Source organism: Peromyscus leucopus, chromosome 5 (genome assembly GCF_004664715.2).
Source record: "Peromyscus leucopus breed LL Stock chromosome 5, UCI_PerLeu_2.1, whole genome shotgun sequence".
NCBI classification, from domain to species: Eukaryota; Metazoa; Chordata; class Mammalia; order Rodentia; family Cricetidae; genus Peromyscus; species Peromyscus leucopus.
The window spans coordinates 85,402,174-85,421,238 of record NC_051067.1 but is presented as its reverse complement, the minus strand read 5'-3'; the positions used below and the strand labels follow the sequence as shown (position 1 = coordinate 85,421,238).

The window sequence follows — 19,065 nt, the reverse complement described above, 5'->3', positions numbered from 1 at the left end:
GGCGCAAACAAGACAACATTATCAGATCAGCAGAAACGACTGGGGAAGCCCTATTGGACCAGTCATACTGGGGTTCTCATCTGGGCAGATGAGAACCAAAAACCAAGCAATTGGTTCTCCCGTGGAATGTGGCTCAGCAAGTAGAGGTTTGCTTCCTGCTACTCAACGTGGTAGAAGGAGAGAATGAAATCCACAAATTGTCCTTTGATATCCATATACACGCCACAGTGCAGGTATGCACAAACAAATTAAGTTTTAAAGATTAGTAACATTTTATGATCCATATAAAATGTAAACATATTCTTTAAAAACAAACATTCCAGCTGGGTGTGGTGGTATATGCCAGTATACATGGAGACAGAGACAGGATTATCAAAAGTAGGAGGCCACTCTGGGTCAACAAAACTAAACAAACAAAAAGCTCAGACCAAACAGCCAACCAAACAAAACCCCACAAAAGCACATTGCAGCCAGACCTGGTGGCATAGGCCTGTATTCTTAGCTACCCATAGGCAGAGGCAGGGCTGCAAGTTGAAGACTGACCTGGCCTATAGAGCAAGACCCTGTCTCAAACGTGAAAAAGGGCTAGGATGAAGCTCACTGCTAGAGTGCTTGCCTAGGATGGTCAATCCTCAGCGTTGCAAATGGGATAAAAATAGAAGAGACATTCCCAGCTGACACTAAAACCTGCTCTGCCTCATCTCAGGAGGCAGAACTTCATCAGTACATCCAGACCCTGACTCCGCCTGACAAAGATATTTTTTATTATTGAACAAAATTTCATACTATATATTCTGATCATGCTTTTCCCCTCCTCCAACTCCTCACAGGTCTTCCCCATCTCTCTACCACCCAACTCCATGCCCTCCCCACGTCCTTAAAAAATAAGCAAATTTAAAAAAAAGCCAAACACACGCACACAACCCCCCAAAATATACAAGCAAAACAAAACAAAAACAGTAAGACAAAAAATGTCCACACAAAGCAGTATGACACAAAAAGTCTGCAGAAACACCACTGAGCTTGTTTTGAGTTAACCGTCTGCTCCTGGACGGGGGTCTGCACTGCAGTGTGGTTAACATACCCAGTGAGACTCCACTGGAGAAAGCTGTTTTTCTTTTGCAAGTGGGTACCAATTGCAGAGAGCTTCTTGGTTGAGGGTGGGAGCCCGTGTCCACTTCCTGCTCTGAGCACTGAGACCCCATCTGGCTTGAACTTGTGCAGGCCCTCTACATGCTGCCACAGTCTCTGAATTCATACATGCATCGGTCCTGTTGTGTCTGGAGGACACTGTGTCTTTGCAGTCATCCGTCTCCTTTGGCTCTTAACAATCTTTTCGCCTCCCCTTCCGCATGGCTCCTGGGCCCTGAGGGGAGAGTTTGATGAAGACATCCCACTTAGGATTCTTAGTCTCTCTGTTAATTCCCATCTACTGCAAAAAGAAGCTTCTCTGATGATGGCTGAGCAAGGCACTGATCTATGGGTATAGCAGAATGTCATACAAGTCATTATATTGTTAGGTTCTTTTAGCAGAATAATAGTATTTGGTTTTCCCTTAGCACAGTGGTTCTCAACCTTCCTAATGCTGTGACCCTTTAATACAGTTCCTCATGTTGTGGTGACCCCTCACCATAAAATTATTTTTGTTGCTACTTCATAACTGTAATTTTGTTTCTGTTATGAATTATAATACAAACATCTGATATGTGACCCTGTGAAAGGGTCTTTCCACCCCCACAGGGCTCACAACCCACAGGTTGAGAACTGATGCCTTAGGCCTGGCCTATCCAGTCTCAGGTTTTGGCCACCTGAGCAGTATCAGGCCTGGGTTCCATCTCACAGCGTGGGCATTAAATCCATCAGAGGATGGTGGGTTACTCCACAATATTCGTGCCATCACTGCACTGGCATGTCTTGCAGGCAGGTTACCTTTGTAAATCACAGGGTCTGTGACTGGGTTGATGGTTTCCTTCCTCCTCTGGTATTGTGCAGAATACTTTCCCATTCCATGAATGCAGGTCAGTAGGGGTGAAGCCTCTCATTAGGCATCAGCTTGACTTCTCTGTGTTTGATGACATATGTAAGTGTTGTCTTCAAAGGTAAGGTCTTAACATTAGTTCTAACAAGGATACTTTAGAAAGAAGTTTCTTTGGGTTTTAAAAGACATTTTATGTATAATAATACAGGTTACATATTAAATAACACTCTAACAGAATGGTTTTGGTATAGCTTTAAATAGACATAAAAAGGGGAAAATCCAACAAAAAAGGACTTCTAGATGGGTCATTGCAACAGATGTATTCAGTGACTAGTTATGTTAGTTATGTCTTGTTCCTACTGTACTAATGGTAGTGGAGTTCAAAGCAAGCCCAATGCTGGCCTCAAAGGATGAACACATGTTGGATTCTTTTGCAATGTAAAAATGGTTCTTGCTTTTCAGTACACAGAAAAATGAATTCACAGGTCCACCTCTCTCTCTCTCTCTCTCTCTCTCTCTCTCTCTCTCTCTCTCTCTCTCTCTCTCTCACACACACACACACACACACACACACACACACACACACACGACTGGTTTTTTTGCCTGCATTTTGTCCTTCCTTATTATCTAATATTATTCTCTGTTGGTCTCCTTTCTAAATTTTAGACTACACCCCACTTATACCTGTTTCATATATACATTGCAAGTTGGGATCTACATATGAGGGAGAACATGCAGTCTTTCTGAGTTTGGGTCACCTTGCTTAATGTTATAAACATTGGTGTTTTTTTTTTTCTTGGGCACCTTTTATCTCTCCGGGGAATCAGTTGAATTAGATCACCAGTGTCTCAGCTAGGACAGTGCTCTGTCACCTACAGCCATTCCTTTGGAAGGAAATGTCTGTTCATCATGCAGTTGAAGGGACAGGAAGCCTCCCTCGGGACTCTTTCCATGCAGATGAGACCAGGAGCAGTCTGACTCTGGGGTTTCATGTTGCTTTTGGCAAAAACTTGACTCTCATTCCAGACTCTCGGGTGCACAAGTTACTTCCCTTCTGTTTTTTTCTCAGTGTCTAATTTCTAGAAGACTTGAGGAATTCCTTTGTTCAGAGCTATTACAAAATGAATATGATGTGGTGATTCATGCCATTCCTGGTCTGGGTACCAGGCCTCTTGATTGAGCCCTGTCACTTACAATCGGGACCTTAATCCTTCTGACCCCATAGAAGTCAAGTGCAATTAATGTTTAAAAGAGCTTGTAAAATATCACACAAATGAGAACATTAAATAATATTCAATTGCTGCACACATTTTCTTCATGTTTTCTGGTTAGTTCTTTTGAATATATTTTAAATTAGTTAATGTGTGTGTGTGTGTGTGTGTGTGTGTGTGTGTGTGTGCAGTGCTACAGTATGTGTGGAGGTCAGAGGAAGTCACTTCTCTCCCGCCATGTGGGTCCTTGGGATCGAATGTAGGCGTGATGGTGAGCTCCCTTCCTGCTGGGCTTTCTTGCTGGCCTCATTTTTACATATATATATATATATATATATATATATATATATATACATATATATATAAATATATATATTTACACATATATATATAAATATATATATATATTTACAGGCTGGCCTTGAACTCACAAAGATCTGTATTTTTTTTTCTTAAACTAATTTGTGTAGGCAATAGCTTAAAATTAATACTGTCTTTATACTAAAGTAATGAAATATTTAAAATTAGGGCCAGGAATTTCCAATTTAGTGTTTTTCATTCTTCTGGCATGATGATCCCTTAAAGTTGGTGGTTTTTTTCTTTCTTTTTTCTTTTCTTTATTTATTTTTTTAAATTTATTTATTTATTATGTATACAGTATGCCTGCAGGCCAGAAGAGGGCACCAGATCTCATTACAGATGGTTGTGAGCCACCATGTGGTTGTTGGGAATTGAACTCAGAACCTTTGGAAGAGCAGCCAGTGCTCTTAACCTCTGAGCCACCTCTCCAGCCCCTCTTTCTTTTTTAAAGATAATAAAAATTTTCTCAGTGAGAGAGAGCTGGAGAGGTGGCTCAGGGCTTAATAATTTTACTGTCCTTACAGAGGTCTAGAGTTTGGTTCCCAATACCCACATCGTCAGCTCATAACCCCTTGTAGCTCCAGCTCTAGGGGATCTAATATGTTCTTTTGGCCTCAGCTGGTGCCCATACACATTTGTACAGACAGGCACAGAGACATACACATTAGTAAAAGTAAAACCTTCGGCAGTTTCTGCAATGAAGTCCCACCGTCAGGCTGTAGACCCCCTTGCTTGGTAGCTCTTTAGAAGCCACAGGCCATTCTGATATTTAAGACACTCCACCCCACAGCCGGTTCTCTGTCTCGGGAACAGTGAGAATTCATTTTCTGATGTAAGCTTCATTTCCACAGGTGAAGCTCAGGGAAGTTGAATGATGAATGAAGTAACTCAGATGATCAAATTTATGATAATCAAAACTGTTGAATTTCTGTCTTTGGGACTAATTTGAATTCTTGGTCTTACTAGTGGAGATTGTGAAACAATCTTCAAGAATTTGATTTAAATGATGTGTTTTAAGTTTGTAAAGCACATTAAACCGATGGACTATTCTAGGAGCTAGGAAGGGAGATGGGTAGGGACTGGTGTGTGGAAGGTACTGTGGAAGTGCTTTTCTGATTCCCGTGATCATGTGCTGTATTGTACCAGCTCTGAAGCTGGTTATCAGCTTCCTGTGATTAACACTAGCAAAGATGGATGCCTCTGACCCATTTGCATCCTGCTGGTGGGGAGCATGCGTGCAGCCCTCTGACCCATTTGCATCCTGCTGGTGGGGAGCATGCATGCAGCCCTCTGACCCATTTGCATCCTGCTGGTGGGGAGCATGCATGCAACCCTCTGACCCATTTGCATCCTGCTGGTGGGGAGCATGCATGCAACCCTCTGACCCATTTGCATCCTGCTGGTGGGGAGCATGCGTGCAGCCCTCATAAGCAGCAGCTGGAGCTCCCTGTGCACTTTCAGGACAGGTCTAAGAACCCTGGGATTTCCATAATTCACCAAGACTGGAAGCTGGCTGCCAACAAAACTGAGTGTGAATATCTTCTCTTTGTCTTCTGAGACAGGGTCTCTTCTCTCTCTGAGTCCTGGCTGTCCTGGAACTCTTTCTGTAGCCCAGGCTGGCCTCGAACTCACAGAAATCCACCTGCCTCTGCCTCCCGAGTGCTGGGATTAAGGGTATGAACTACCAGGCCTGGCCTTGTATGAGTATCATAAGCTTTATAGATTAAGGTGACTTCTTGTTATTGTTGGAATCAACTAGACCAATTTTTAAAAACATACTATGTGAATTTGGCATTTTTGGATGTCTTAAGGGAATATGACTTTGTGTTTTTCAGATTTTTATTCATAATCCTCACACACGGAGCCAGCATTTCAATGCATCCAGAGTCTTCCAGAGCCCCCTGGAGTCCGATGTTTCGCTCCTCAACATTAACCAGACAGTGAGCTGCCTGGCTGCGGGAGTCTTGAACCCTGAGCTTGGCTGTGATGCTCTTTTAGTGGGAACACAGACCAGTCTTTTGGCTTATGATATCTACAACAATTCAGATTTGTTCTACAGAGAGGCAAGTACACCCCCCTACCCATCAATGCCCAGGGTTTGGTTTGGTTTTTGTCAGACAGGAGGTTTTTGTTGATTGGTGGTGTTGGGCGCTGAGCTCAGAGCCTGGGCTGTGCGCACCGGTTAAGTGCTCCACCTCTGGGCTGCTGTGCGCACGGGTTAAGTGCTCCACCTCTGGGCTGCTGTCCCCGGCCTCGTCACTTGGATTGAAGCCGTTTGCTGCAGTGTCGTCTTTGTGGTGACAGTGGGAGCTCACCTTCACCCCGGTTTGTGCCCATGTAGCCTACTTGTCGGGTTATGGTTGTCACACATTTGGTGACAGCCAGGAGTGTCTCTAGCATGTCACAGTGTCTGTGACACCCTCTGTCAGACAGTCCTCTGGTGGCTTTGCGTTAAGCACCACGGCTTGTTGGAGGCCTCCCTGCAGCCTGCCGTCTCCATGCGTCTGCAGCTTTAACACTGAGCTGTCTGTATTTATTATAGGAAAGATAGCGAAGAAATGTATTTTCAAAAGAATCTCCTATAAACAAACAGCATTTGAATTTATCCACCTAGATGTGTGTGTGTGTGTGTGTGTGTGTGTGTGTGTGTGTGTGTGTGTGTGTTGAGATTAGGTCTCACCATTGCCCAGGCTGTTCTTGAACTTGTGACTCCTTCTTCAGTCTCCTGAGTGCTGGGATTACAGACATAGACCAGCTGTGCCTGGTTACACACTTTGTTCATTCATTTTAGTGAGTATATATGAGTACAATTTTTAAAAAGTTCTTTTAAAAATACTTTTTATTGGGGCTGGAGAGATGGCTCAGAGGTTAAGAGCACTGACTGATCTTCCAGAGGTTCTGAGTTCAATTCCCAGCAACCACATGGTGGCTCACAACCATCTGTACTGAGATCTGGTGCCCTCTTCTGGCATGCAGGCACACATGCAGATAGAACACTGTATACACAATAAATAAATCTTTAAAAAGAAAAAAAATACTTTTTATTTATTTTTTGAAAAATTTCTATATTTACACAATGTATTTTGATCATATCCACTGTCTGCTCCCCTCTGGATCCACAGCACGTCTCCCTCCTCTTAGCCACTTTCTGCTCTGCTCTGGCCCCACCACCCAACTTCATATCCTCTATTTTTTTTGGTCCTCTGTTGTTTAAATGACACACGGAATCCAGTTAGTGCTGTGAATATGTGCGTTGGTGTGGGGCCATCCACTGGGACACAGACCACCCACCAGTGGTCACACCCCAAAGAGAAGTGGTCTTCCCTCCCCAGCAGCCAGCAATTGTCCATGGTCCTCAGCTCATTCCTTATAAAAAGGAATCATAGTAGATACATACATTTAGGCTTTTATGTGTCCTGTATTAACATATAATTAAGATATTATACAATTCATCTAAAGTCCCTGTTAATTAGTTTGGAACTTTTCAGAGTTTTGGAACATTTGCTACAATCAGTTTTAAACATTTTTATCAACTCAGAAAACCCTCCATACCCCCAAACAGGCACCCTGTTTCCCCCTTAGCTTCCAGCCTTAGACAGCAGCAGTCTGTTTTCTTGAGTGTGGAACCATGTCTGTGGGTTTGTGATTGGCTTGTTTTTCCCAGCATGTTTCCCAGGCTAGCCCACTTTGTGCCGTGTATTAGTGTTTCTTCACTCCTTGTTATGGTAGAATAATGTGCCGTTATATGCATATACGGGATTCCACTTATTTGTTTGTTTGTGAGTTAATGGGCAGTCTGCTCTATGGATTCATCCATCCATCCATCCATCCATCCATCCATCCATCCATCCATCCATCTGAGTTAATGAACATTCTGCTCCCTGGATTTCATCTGTCTGTCTATCTATCTATCTATCTATCTATCTATCTATCTATCTATCTATCTATTTAATGGACAGTCTGCTCCCTGGCTATTTCAGGTGTCCTTTACAGCGTAGGTAGTATAAGTTTGTAATTCTGGCACTTAGGAGCTGAGTGAGGAGGATTGTGGATTTTAAGCTAGTATGGACTATATAGTAAGTTTAAGGCCAGCCTGGGCTATAAAGCAAGATGCTGTTTCAACAAAACAAAACCCCCCAAAGCCCTTTTAATTTGGTAATATACTGTTAATGTCTTTATTTGAAATTACTGTGTATTCTTTTTGTTGTTGTTGTTATTGTTTGAGAAAGGGCTTCTCTGTGTAGCCCTGGCTGTCCTGGATCTCACTCTGTAGACCAGGCTGGCCTCAAACTCACAGAGATCCACCTGCCTCTGCCTCTTGGAATTAAAGGTATGCACACCACTGCTGGCTGCTGTGTGTTTTTGTGTCATTCTGTTGCTCCTGATAAGCACCATGACCAGAAGCAATTTAGGGGAGGAAAAGGCTTATTTCAGCTTACAGGTTACAGTCCACTGTTGCATGAAGTCAGGGCAGGAGCTCCGGAGAAAGGCTGCTTTCTGGCTCTCATGAGCTCATGCTTAGCTAGCTTTCCTTAAAAGTTGTTGTTATTATTTTATGTGTATGGGTGTAGTGTATGTATGTCTGTGCATCACTTGCATGCCTGGTGCCCTTGGGTGCCAGAGAGGGTGTTGGTGGGCAAACACACATAAACAAAATCAATTAATCTTTAAAAAGTTAAAAGCCAGCAGTGTAATTGTGAAGCCAAAGCCTTTCTCCTCCTCCTCTTCTTTCTTCCCCTCTCCTTCTTCTTTCTTTTTCTCTTGTTTATTTTTGAGATAAGAGTCTCACCAAGTTGCCCAGGCTGGCCTTGAACTAACTCATGAAGTAGCCAAATATACCAGCTAGTTTTTTGTCATCTTGACACAGGTTAGGGTTATCTGGAAAGAGGGGACCTCAGATAAGAAAATGCCCACATTGGACTGGCCTGTAGGCAAGCCTGTGGGGGCATTTTCCTGTTTAAGGACTGATGTGGGAGGGCCCAGCCCACTGTGGGCAGTGCCACCCCGGGCTGGTGGTCCTGGGCTGTATAAGAAAGCAGGATGAGCAAGCCATGGGGAACAAGCCAGCAGGCCGCACCCCTCCATGTCCTATATCCGGGTTCCTGCCTTGGTTTCCCCTGATGATGGACTGTAAGCTGTAAGTCAAATAAACCCCCATGAGCCCAGTTGACCTCAAGCTTGCAGGCTGTCCTCAGGGATTATAGCCCAGCACCACTAAGATAAATACATGTTTGATAGTTATTGTTAAATTGCTCCCTGGGGGACTCTTGTTTTCCTACCTCCCTGTTAGATTATGAGAATACCTCAGCAGGCGTGGATTTTTTTTTTAAACCACTGCTTATGTAAGAGGGGGAAATGAGTACCATTGGCTGTTTATTTATGCTTCCTTTCTACTGAGTATATTGTTCATTATTTTCTTACTTGCCATTTATTAGCAGAAAATTAAGTTTGATGTATTTATTAATTCATTTTCCCAGTTCATTATTACCTTTTGTGTTTGTTCTGTCTATCTGTCTGTCTATCTATCTATCTATCTATCTATCTATCTATCTATCTATCTATTGTTGTTCTTTGAGACAGGGTCTTGATGTGTTTGCTGATCTCAAACTCCAGAGCTCAGGCAATCCTCCTGCCTCAACTCTGTGCTTAGCTGAGACTACAGGTGCAAGCCTGACTACTTAATATTTAACATCTAACTGGTCTTTTGGCAATTTAAATTTATGAGTGCTGTCTTTTTACACATACATATATGTTACAAGCTTTCTTTTGGGCCACCAATCAGCTCCCAAATAAAGACATGGAGACTTAATATTAGTTATGAATGCTCAGCTTTAGCTTATGCTCATTTCTGGCTAGCTTTTTTTCTTTAACTTAAATTAACCTGTTTCTCATCATCTATGTTTTGCTTAGGGCTTTTTTACCTTTCTTTCATTCTGTATGTCCTACTCTTCTGTCTGGCGGCTGCCTGACCCTCTTGTTCTCCTCCTATTTATTCTCTCCTGCCAGCCCCACCTATCCCTCTCCTGCCCAGCTATTGGCCGTTCAGCTTTTTATTAGACCAGTCAGGTGCCCTAGGCAGGCAAGGTGGAACAAATGCAGCACATCTTAAAATAATTCAGCATAAACTAATGTAGCACATCTTTACATCATTAAAATAATAGTCCATACACATGTATTTCTTTAAAATCTTTTAGGTTAGCATACAATGTACTGGGTTTCATCCTGCATGCTCTCAATTGCTGTCCTTCCCACTCAGCTCCCCATCTGCCCTCCAGCTGCTCCCTTTTTTCTCAGTTAGTAGCCAATTCAATTTTTTTGCATGTAATTCACTAGCCTTTCTATTTCCTACCTATTGCCTTTTTATGATAACCAATCTTTTCTTTATGTACAATTATATATATGTAATTTATGATCTATTTTCCTACACACACATACTCACACATATTTGAATGTTTCATACTTAAAGATTATATAGTGCTGTGTATGGTGGCACAAAAAGATTTCTATCTAAAAGAGGTAAATTTATTTCAGAACTTGGGTATTTAAAGGTGCATGCCTTGGTCATCGGGAGATGACCAGACCCCCAGGATCAGAAGTCCTGGAGACCACCTTGGCGTGGGAGCTGGGCTCTTCATGTGCTAGATTCTGCTTGTTCTGCCAGAGTCACAGTGTGGGCCCAGAGAAGCCTGGATGACCCTTAGGAGGCGAGGGCAGAGTCCGTTGAGTATCTAGAGGAAACACTGGTAACTTCCCCCTCAGTGTGCCTGCACGTCACTGTGTCCTGTCTCTTCCTTCCTAGGTAGCAGATGGGGCAAATGCCATTGTGCTGGGGACCCTGGGAGACATCACTCCTCCTCTTGCAATCATCGGTGGCAATTGTGCTCTTCAGGGTTTTGATCATGAAGGAAATGATCTCTTTTGGACGGTATGAAGAACTAAACATTTTGATACTTTTAAGCATTTCTACTTTTAATTTTCTCTAGATTTTTTTTTTAAAAAAAAGATTTATTTATTATGTACACAGAAGAGGGCACCAGATCTCATTACAGATGTTTGTGAGCCACCATGTGGGTGCTGGGAATTGAACTCAGGACCTCTGGAAGAGCAGTCAGTGCTCTTAACCTCTGAGCCATCTCTCCAGCCCTCTCTAGATGTTTTTTAACCACTGATTGTATTGAATAATGGTTTCAAAAAACCGAATGGACTGATAGGGCTGGGGAGATGGCTCCATTGTTAGAGTACCCTCCTCAGGCAAGACCTGAGGTCAATGTTGAGTCTGGCTGCCTGAACCTGTGTCTCAGCACTGGGGAGGTGGAGACAGGAGGATTCCTGGGGTTTACTGGTTTCCCACCCAGTCTAATCCTGTTGGGAACTACAGGCCAGTGAGAGACCCTGTCTCAAAGGAAGTGGATAGAGCGTGACACCTGAGGTTGTTGTGATATCCCTAGGCATACACATACATATACATAGACACAGACACAGACACAGACACAGACACACACACACACACACACACACACACACACACACACACACAGACACAGACACGCATACGCATGCGCATACACATGCACATGCATATACATATACACATATACATACACACATACATATGCATATACACATGCACATGCATATACATATACACATATACATACACACATACATATGCATATACACATGCACATGCATATACATATACATACATATACATGCATATGCATATACATACGCATACACATACAAATACATATACACACATATACATATACATACATATACATATACATACACATACACATACATAGACATATGCATACGCATATGCATACACATACGCATACGTATATACATATACATAATATACATAGACGTACATATACACATACACATATACATACACACATACATATACCCATATACACACACATACACATACACACATACACATACACATACATATACACATACACAGACATATACATACACATATACATATACATATACACCCATGCCCACACAAGAATATAGAATATGCACACATGTATATGTACACACAAAAAGAATAATTTTTAAAAGCAGAATAATATGTATATTAACTGTAGGTAGTATTGAGAACTCACTGGTTGTTTATGTAAACCTTCCCTTCATGAGCTGATATTTTTGGATTAAATAAAAAAGATGGTTTATTAATGACTTTCTTTTTTATTTTCAGGTTACTGGAGACAATGTTCATTCCCTGGCTTTGTGTGACTTTGATGGTGATGGGAAGACAGAGGTGGGAGGCGAAGTGGCCGTCAGTGCCTGTGCAGCTGAATATGTTTTCTTCCCACAGTGACATTAGCTTCTCATGGCTGTTTTTGCATATGAGCTCACTGGTCTCTCTCCCCTGACTCTTGCCCCCTCCTTCCCTCTCTTTTCTCCTTCATCTCTGCTCCTCCTCTTCTTCCTCCTCTCACTGTCTCTGTCTCTGAGACATAGGAAGAGAGAAGGCTGACAAAATTATTTCTTTTGACATTATTCTGATAATTCTGTATTAATATAAGAAATCACCCTAGAACTCAGATCCTTGAGAAGTTGGTATGTGTGCAGTGTCTACTGTGTCCTAACGTAGCCCACTCTCCGTGGTGTTTGAGACAGGCCTTTGTCGTGAGCGTACTATGTCAGAAACATAGACAGAAATGTGTTTGTGTCTTTCCACAATTCCAGAATTCATTAGAGATCAATAAATTCACGGGGTGCCAGGGTGCCAGGAAAGAGGTGGTCCTTCTTTCCTGGCTGGCCCTGGCTGAAGCAAGCAGACTTCTTTGATTGCAGTCGTACTTGCTAATGTTGCTCTCGGCTCACACACTGGACAGCACAGAGTAACCCGAAGTCTGCCTGTGTGTGTATCCATGCCGGTTACGGTGTGGCCACACAGGGCTAAGGGCTCGAGAGGCAGGGGAGGTAACAGATTCACATAGTCTCCGCCGTGCCCTGGGGAGCTGAGGTCCGATGCAGGAACTTCTGCAGCAGCTGCTACCCCTGTGCTGCCTGCGTGTCTGTCTGTCTGTCGGCTGTAGAGTCGGAGTACAGCTGCAGAGGAGTGATGGTCAGTACCAGGGCTGGGGGATGGACGGGCAGATGGCAGATTGAGTAGACCGCATCATGTCAGGGCCTCAGCTAAGCTGAAGGCCCCCAGACCATCAGGAACGTGACAGGTCACTGTGCACCGCAGCAGTGTTAAGTGCCCACCTCTTTGTGGGGTCCGGGTGAAGGAGCTGCACCCTTTCCTCAGGCTGGTAGGGCCAGTGAGCTCTCAGGCCTGGTTTTCCTGGTGTTATTTTGACACCGCATGTGCCCCCACAGCCCTATTTTACCTCAGGAAAATGGCAGCATTCTGTTTCTAGAAATAAGTCATTTATCAGTCTGTGTGGCATGGATGGGTGCTCCTGGACAGATGGTACAGTCTTGTGTTTACAGTCTCTGAGGGCAAGGCAGTTCTGACACAGTATGGAGCACACAGCGGGAGCACACAGCGGGAGCACCGGTGCTCAGGAACCCAGTCTGAGCACAGCAGGCTTCCATCAGCAGCAGGAGGCGCTGCTGCCTCAGGAAGGCGCTTGTCCTGGCAGGCTTGCCCTGCACTGTGGACTGGCTGTGGCTTTTTCTCTCCCTACCAAAATCAGTTACATCCCCCCCCTCCCCCTGAGCACTGGATTTCTAGAAGGCTGGAACTGGTGGGTAGCAACAGCTGCAAAGGGATGGCCTTTGTTTTTAATTTATGAAACTTTGCAGGGTTTACACATTAGATTATGATCCTGTGACCCTCTCTTCCCTTTTTCAGCTTCTTGTTGGATCTGAAGATTTTGACATCCGGGTTTTTAAAGAGGATGAGATTGTGGCGGAAATGACAGAAACAGAGGTAGGAACTGCTACTTCAGATTGGTGACCTCGGGCTGCTAGAGAAGTCAAGGGTGCAGAATGGTGGCCTTGGACTAGGTAGGACAGCAGTGCACTCAGGAACACCACAGATTGCTGGGTGTCGTCCCACAGCCCACAGTCTTCAGGAGAAAAACTTACATTTTTTCTTATTTACTCATAATTGTTGTTATAACTGACAAGTTCTGACTATGTAGTTCTGGCTGGCCTGGAATTCGATGTAGACAAGACTGGCCTCACATTCACAGGTATCCGTGTGCTACCATGACCCCACGTTTTTGTTTTTTTCTGAGTCTCATGTAGGCCTGACTGTTTCCACAGTTGAATGGTGGGACTACAGGTGTGCACCACCATGCCTGGCCCAGACTTCTTATAATGTGAAATTACACTTGTGGACAGAGAGGTGAAGGTGAGAAATGAGTGCAAAAAGCAATAGTGTAAAGGTGTGTGTGTGGAGGCACCGGGACCCGGTTCATGAGAATGTGCTTATGTGAGTTTTTCCAGAAGGTGGGGCCTTGCTGCCACTGGATTCTTGTTGTTTTGTCTTCTGAGACAGAGTTTCACTCTGTAATAACCAAGGCTGGCCCAGAACGTGAGTAGCCCAGGTTGACTTTGAATTCATGGCCATTCTCCTGACTCAGCCTCCCAAGTGTTGAGATTACAGATGTGAGCCACCATGCCTGGTTTTTCTGGATTTTTAAAAAATTGGTTTATGTATATGGGTCTTTTGCCTACATGTAAGTCCGTGAACCATGTGCTTGCCTGGTGCTTGCACAGGCCAGAAGAGGATGCTGGATCTCCTGGAACTGGAGTTACAGATGGTTATGAGCCACTGTGCGGGTGCTGGGAATAGAACTTGAGTCTTCTGGAAGAGAGGCCAGTGCCCTTAGTCACTGGATCATCTCTCCAGCAGCTTATTTGATTCTTAGAGGGATTTATAGCTTTCCCCAAAGCCCCCCTTTCCCCCCCCAAAAAGCACCACTCACTGACCTGCCAAGGCTAGGTTGTACTTTATCATCTCTTTCATACTAATTTGTAGTGAGTCTTTTCCTGTTGGGTGGTAATCATTTGGGAGTGTTGGATTTCCGGTTTTGTCACTATTAGATGTGATGCTAGAGTTCTTTGAAGCACCTTTTCCCTGAGTCCTAGAAAAGGAGAGTGGAACATGGGATAGAGCCAAGGATCAGAGGGAACTAGTTGCTATTCTGTCCACAAAGGAAGAAAGGGAAACCTTTCACTAAGGATCCGCTGTCTTAGTTAGGTTACTATTGCTGTGATGAAACAGCATGACCAAAGCAACTCGGGGAGGAAGGGGTCTATTTGGCCATCCCCTGCATCACAGTCCATTGAGGGATGCCATGATAAGAATGCAAACAGTCAGGAACCCGGAGGAAGGAGCTGATGAAGAGGCCAAGGAAAGATGCTGCTTACTGGCTTCCTCCTCATGGCTTGCTCAGCCTGCTTTCTTATAGAACCCAGGACCACCAGCCCAAGGATGGCACCACCCACAATGGGCTGCCCCCCCCATTGATAATTAAGAAAATGCCCTACAAGCTTGCCAACTGCCCCATCTTATGGAGATAATTTCTCAGTGGAGGTTCCCACTTATCAGATGAATCTAGCTTGTGTCAAGTTGACATATCCAGCCAGCACTCACAGGGAGTCTGGAGCTAACTGGAAACAGACTATAGAACTGCTCATTTGCAGCCATTTTCCTGTCTTTTGGTTTGCTGTGGATGGCTCTTCCGTAGGTGTCTACCCAGGCTCGACAGTTAACAGTACACAGTACTAAGTACTGTAGGAGGGTGCTTTGGGCTAAGTAACCCTGGAACCTACTCAGTGCTTTGTATTCAGTTAAATGACATGTGTGGTTTGTGGAAAACTGTAGGTGTGAAGGAGATTACATAACCAGTCTCTGCTTTACACAATTTATCTTTTAGTATCTTTTGTATTGGGGCCAGAATTAGAAATAGGTCTGTAGGGTCAGAGATCATTAAACCCTGTTCAGCATCACATTCTACCCTTTAAAGTGTGTTCAGTCCTTAGAAAGTCCTATAAATGTTTCTGTGTGGTGTATGCATTTCTGTTTGTGAGTATGCACCATATGAGTTTGCATGTTTGAGCTTTTAGTTTGGAAAAGATTGTACATTGTTTTACCTCAGGCAAACAATAAATTATATTATAGAAAAAATATGCAGATAAAAGTCAGTTGTGGATTACAATTCTTGTTTGTTTGTTTATTTTTCTCAAGACAGGGTTTCTTAGCCCTGGCTGTCCTGGAACTTGCTCTGTAGACCAGGCTGGCTCTGCCTCTGGAGTACTGGGATTAAAGGCGTGCACCACCACCACCACCACCACCACCACCACCACCACCACCACCACCTAGCCAATTCTTGAAACAAACTGTAGTCTAAGTTAACTAGTCAGTCAGTAAAGCCTTTGGTGTTGATGTGTGTAACTAGTCTAAGTCAACTAGTCAGTCAGTAAAGCCTTTGGTGTTGATGTGTGTAACAGCATCTATTGTGTGCTTGGTTCATTTCCTCCTAATTACACATCTGTGACTTTTTAAAAATTTCCCCATGGCTTGATCTAACTTTGTGAGTTTGTTTAAATTTGATTATCCATCTGTGAAGTAGATGACGTGGACGGTAGAGAAGAGGACTCCTTTTGTTGTGCCCGTGTTGTGAGACCTCTAAGCAAGACCACCACAGCCAATATCCGATGCAAGTACAAAGGGGTTTATTGATAGTAAGCAAGCCTGGACTTGGTCCACGTCCAACACACTGGCTAGCCAGGTGAAGGAGGACGGCCCTGAGCTCCCAGAGTGAAGGGTTTTTAAAGGGAAAAACCACAGGCTAGGGGGTACAAGCCTTTGCATTTCAGGGTCATACTTCAGTTAACAGGGACATTTAGCCAAGAGAAGAACTACAGAAGACAAAATACAGTTGGAGACTCTCCCAGTACTGTCGGAGACTTTGATGGATTAAGCCTTTGTTTGAGCTTCATGACTGTTTCTTGGCCAGCAGCCTACCCACCCTGGGTGGGGAGGGGTCACCTTGACCGGAGTATTAGCTGGGTGTTTATGTCTCTGGAACTTGGCTCAGCTTTTATCTTAGTATTGCTAGAAATGAAGTTTTCTTTAAAATGGAGTTTGTCTTGCTCTCACTTTCCCCAGCAATGGGTTCGAGTGCCACTGGGCTGGCGTTTTTCTTGGTGCTTGTCTTCTTTTTTTTTTTTTTTAATAGTTTATGAAATGAAATCTTTATTTATTTATTTTAAGATTTATTTATCTATTATGCATACAATGTTCTGCCTGCATGTATGTCTGCAGGCCAGAAGAGGGCACCAGATCTCATTACAGATTGTTGTGAGCCACCATGTGGTTGCTGAGAATCGAACTCAGGACCTCCGGAAGAGCAGTCAGTGCTCTTAACCTCTGAGCCATCTCTCCAGCCCGGTGCTTGTCTTCTTGAAGGAAAGAATTCACCATGAGGCACAGTTCAGGTGGTTCATTTAGCCATGTGAAGCAGAGAGATCTTGGGCTTGATGTTTTTATGATTATTTATGAGGTAGATGCCATATTCATAGAAGTCGGCTGATGTTTCACAAAGTGTTTGGGGGAGTGGGACTCAAAAACAGGGGTCTGCTTGGACACAGAGCCTTCCTAGTGCAGCCCCCGGGGAGCGCCTTAGTTCCTGACACTGTGGGAAGAAGCTGCCTGAGCTTCAAGGCTGTTCACCCTCCAGCGGGCACTAACAGCTCTCAGGATCCTGAGATCCTGCTGTTATCCCGAGATAACTGCCTGCTGCTTGTTCCGGAAGGGCTTTCAGATCTAAATACAGATACCACAGGGAGGTTCTTGACTCTTCACCCAAGATTGAGAGAGCAGTGACGGACCAAAGAAACCAGCCCCCTTAAATCTGGCTTAGTGAACCAATGACTTTGAGGCTACAAGCATCACCAAAGAAAAGTCTCCCGCCCCTCGGCTGTTAGCTCCATAAACTTGGGGAAAGGAGAGGAGAGGCCCTGTACTTCTTGTGGACCCTTCCCCTGCTTCCATGAGTGAATGTTAGTGGCCTGTGTCATGAGGATCTTGTGTAAATACTCAAGGAGGCAATGGTCATGTCAGGCCTGGAGAACCGAGCGATTTTATAAGGTTACACGTGAAGTTGAGTTGATCCATACTGAACAACTGTCTCGTGTGTTCTTGTTGCAGATAATCACCTCTCTGTGTCCCATGTATGGCAGCCGGTTTGGTTATGCCCTTTCCAATGGCACAGTTGGAGTTTATGACAAGACAGCCCGATACTGGAGAATTAAAGTTAGTACAGTTCAGCCCTCCACCTCCACCCCTACCCCGTTCAGGGACTGTATACTGAGAATTAAAGTTAGTGCAGTCCAGCCCTCCACCTCCACCCCCACCCTGCTCAGGGACTGTGTATCTCTGACACTGAGAGACTCCTTTACTAATTATTGGAATTCTTTTTCAGTCCAAAAACCATGCCATGAGCATTCATGCTTTTGACATTAACTCTGATGGCGTGTGTGAGCTGATAACTGGGTGGTCCAATGGAAAGGTAAGTTTATGTTAAGGAATGTGTGTGTGACTCTAGCATCTGCTTCTGGCATTGGCTGAGTGCCTTAGATAGAACCTAAGTCTGTCTTTCCAAGGTGGACGTGTCCTTTCAGCCTTGTAAACCATACTTAGGAGACAAATCTCCAGAGATCTTCTTTCTAAATCTCTTCTGTGAAGACATGAGAATCCATCCATCAGTACTACACTGTAGGTGTAGGCTAGTTTAAAAAAAGAAGTTAATAATCTAATAATGAGCTGTGTGCACAGAAACTTAGAATTTAACAGGAAGAATCATGTTAGGATGTTGATTTCCCACCTATAACTTCAAATAAAATCCTTTTGCTTTCTTTACTTTTTCAACTTCACATCAGAATTTCTTAGTGTTTTGGCAAGTGAAGGTTGTCTTGTTAGCTTCCAGATCTCCATGGGTACTGTTGTACTAACTCCTCTGTCAGTGTGGACTGCCTAGGCCATCAGCTGATTCCTGCCTCTTCCTCTGTGCTCTTCTTCACTGTTGGCCAGCGTCTCTGCCTTCCTTGGATGTCACTTAAAGATCAGTTCTCACTTGTCCTTGGCACTTGTAAGGGAAGACTTTGTCATCATCACTTACCCAGACATTTCACAGTTCATACGCTGATTATGTTTGCTCTGTTAGGCTGTGGTAACAACTGCCATTGTCTGGGTACCTTGTAAGTGGTGGGAATATATTTCCCCTTGTTCGGGGACTGGGGACTCTAACATTCAGGTGCAGTAGGTTTGGTGTCTGGGGAGGGTTGCTTCCTTGTAGGTGGCTGTCTTCTTACTGTTACCTCACACAGCAGAAGGAGCTGCAGGATCTCCCAGGGTAGGGAATGTTTTTAAAAATACTATTTATTTTTCTGTTTTTGAGATATGGTCCTGTTAATGTTGCCCAACCTGGCTTGGGAAACTGTACAACCCACACTGCCTTCAAACCTTCCTCTTAACAGCAGTTAAGATTCTAGGTGTGTACCCCCACACCTGGCTTTGGGGGCGTCTTA

General features: G+C 44.0%; 1 protein-coding gene across 1 annotated transcript in view; it reads left to right on the top strand.

Moving 5' to 3' along the window:
* Positions 1-19,065, top strand: part of Bbs2 (Bardet-Biedl syndrome 2) — a 40,098-nt gene that overhangs the window by 3,392 nt on the left and 17,641 nt on the right. The window contains exons 2-7 of the mRNA XM_028871482.2: positions 5,385-5,612; positions 10,349-10,474; positions 11,765-11,827; positions 13,376-13,453; positions 17,687-17,791; positions 17,961-18,047. Coding sequence (XP_028727315.1) covers positions 5,385-5,612; positions 10,349-10,474; positions 11,765-11,827; positions 13,376-13,453; positions 17,687-17,791; positions 17,961-18,047 — 687 coding nt within the window. The remainder of the gene's footprint in view (positions 1-5,384; positions 5,613-10,348; positions 10,475-11,764; positions 11,828-13,375; positions 13,454-17,686; positions 17,792-17,960; positions 18,048-19,065) is intronic.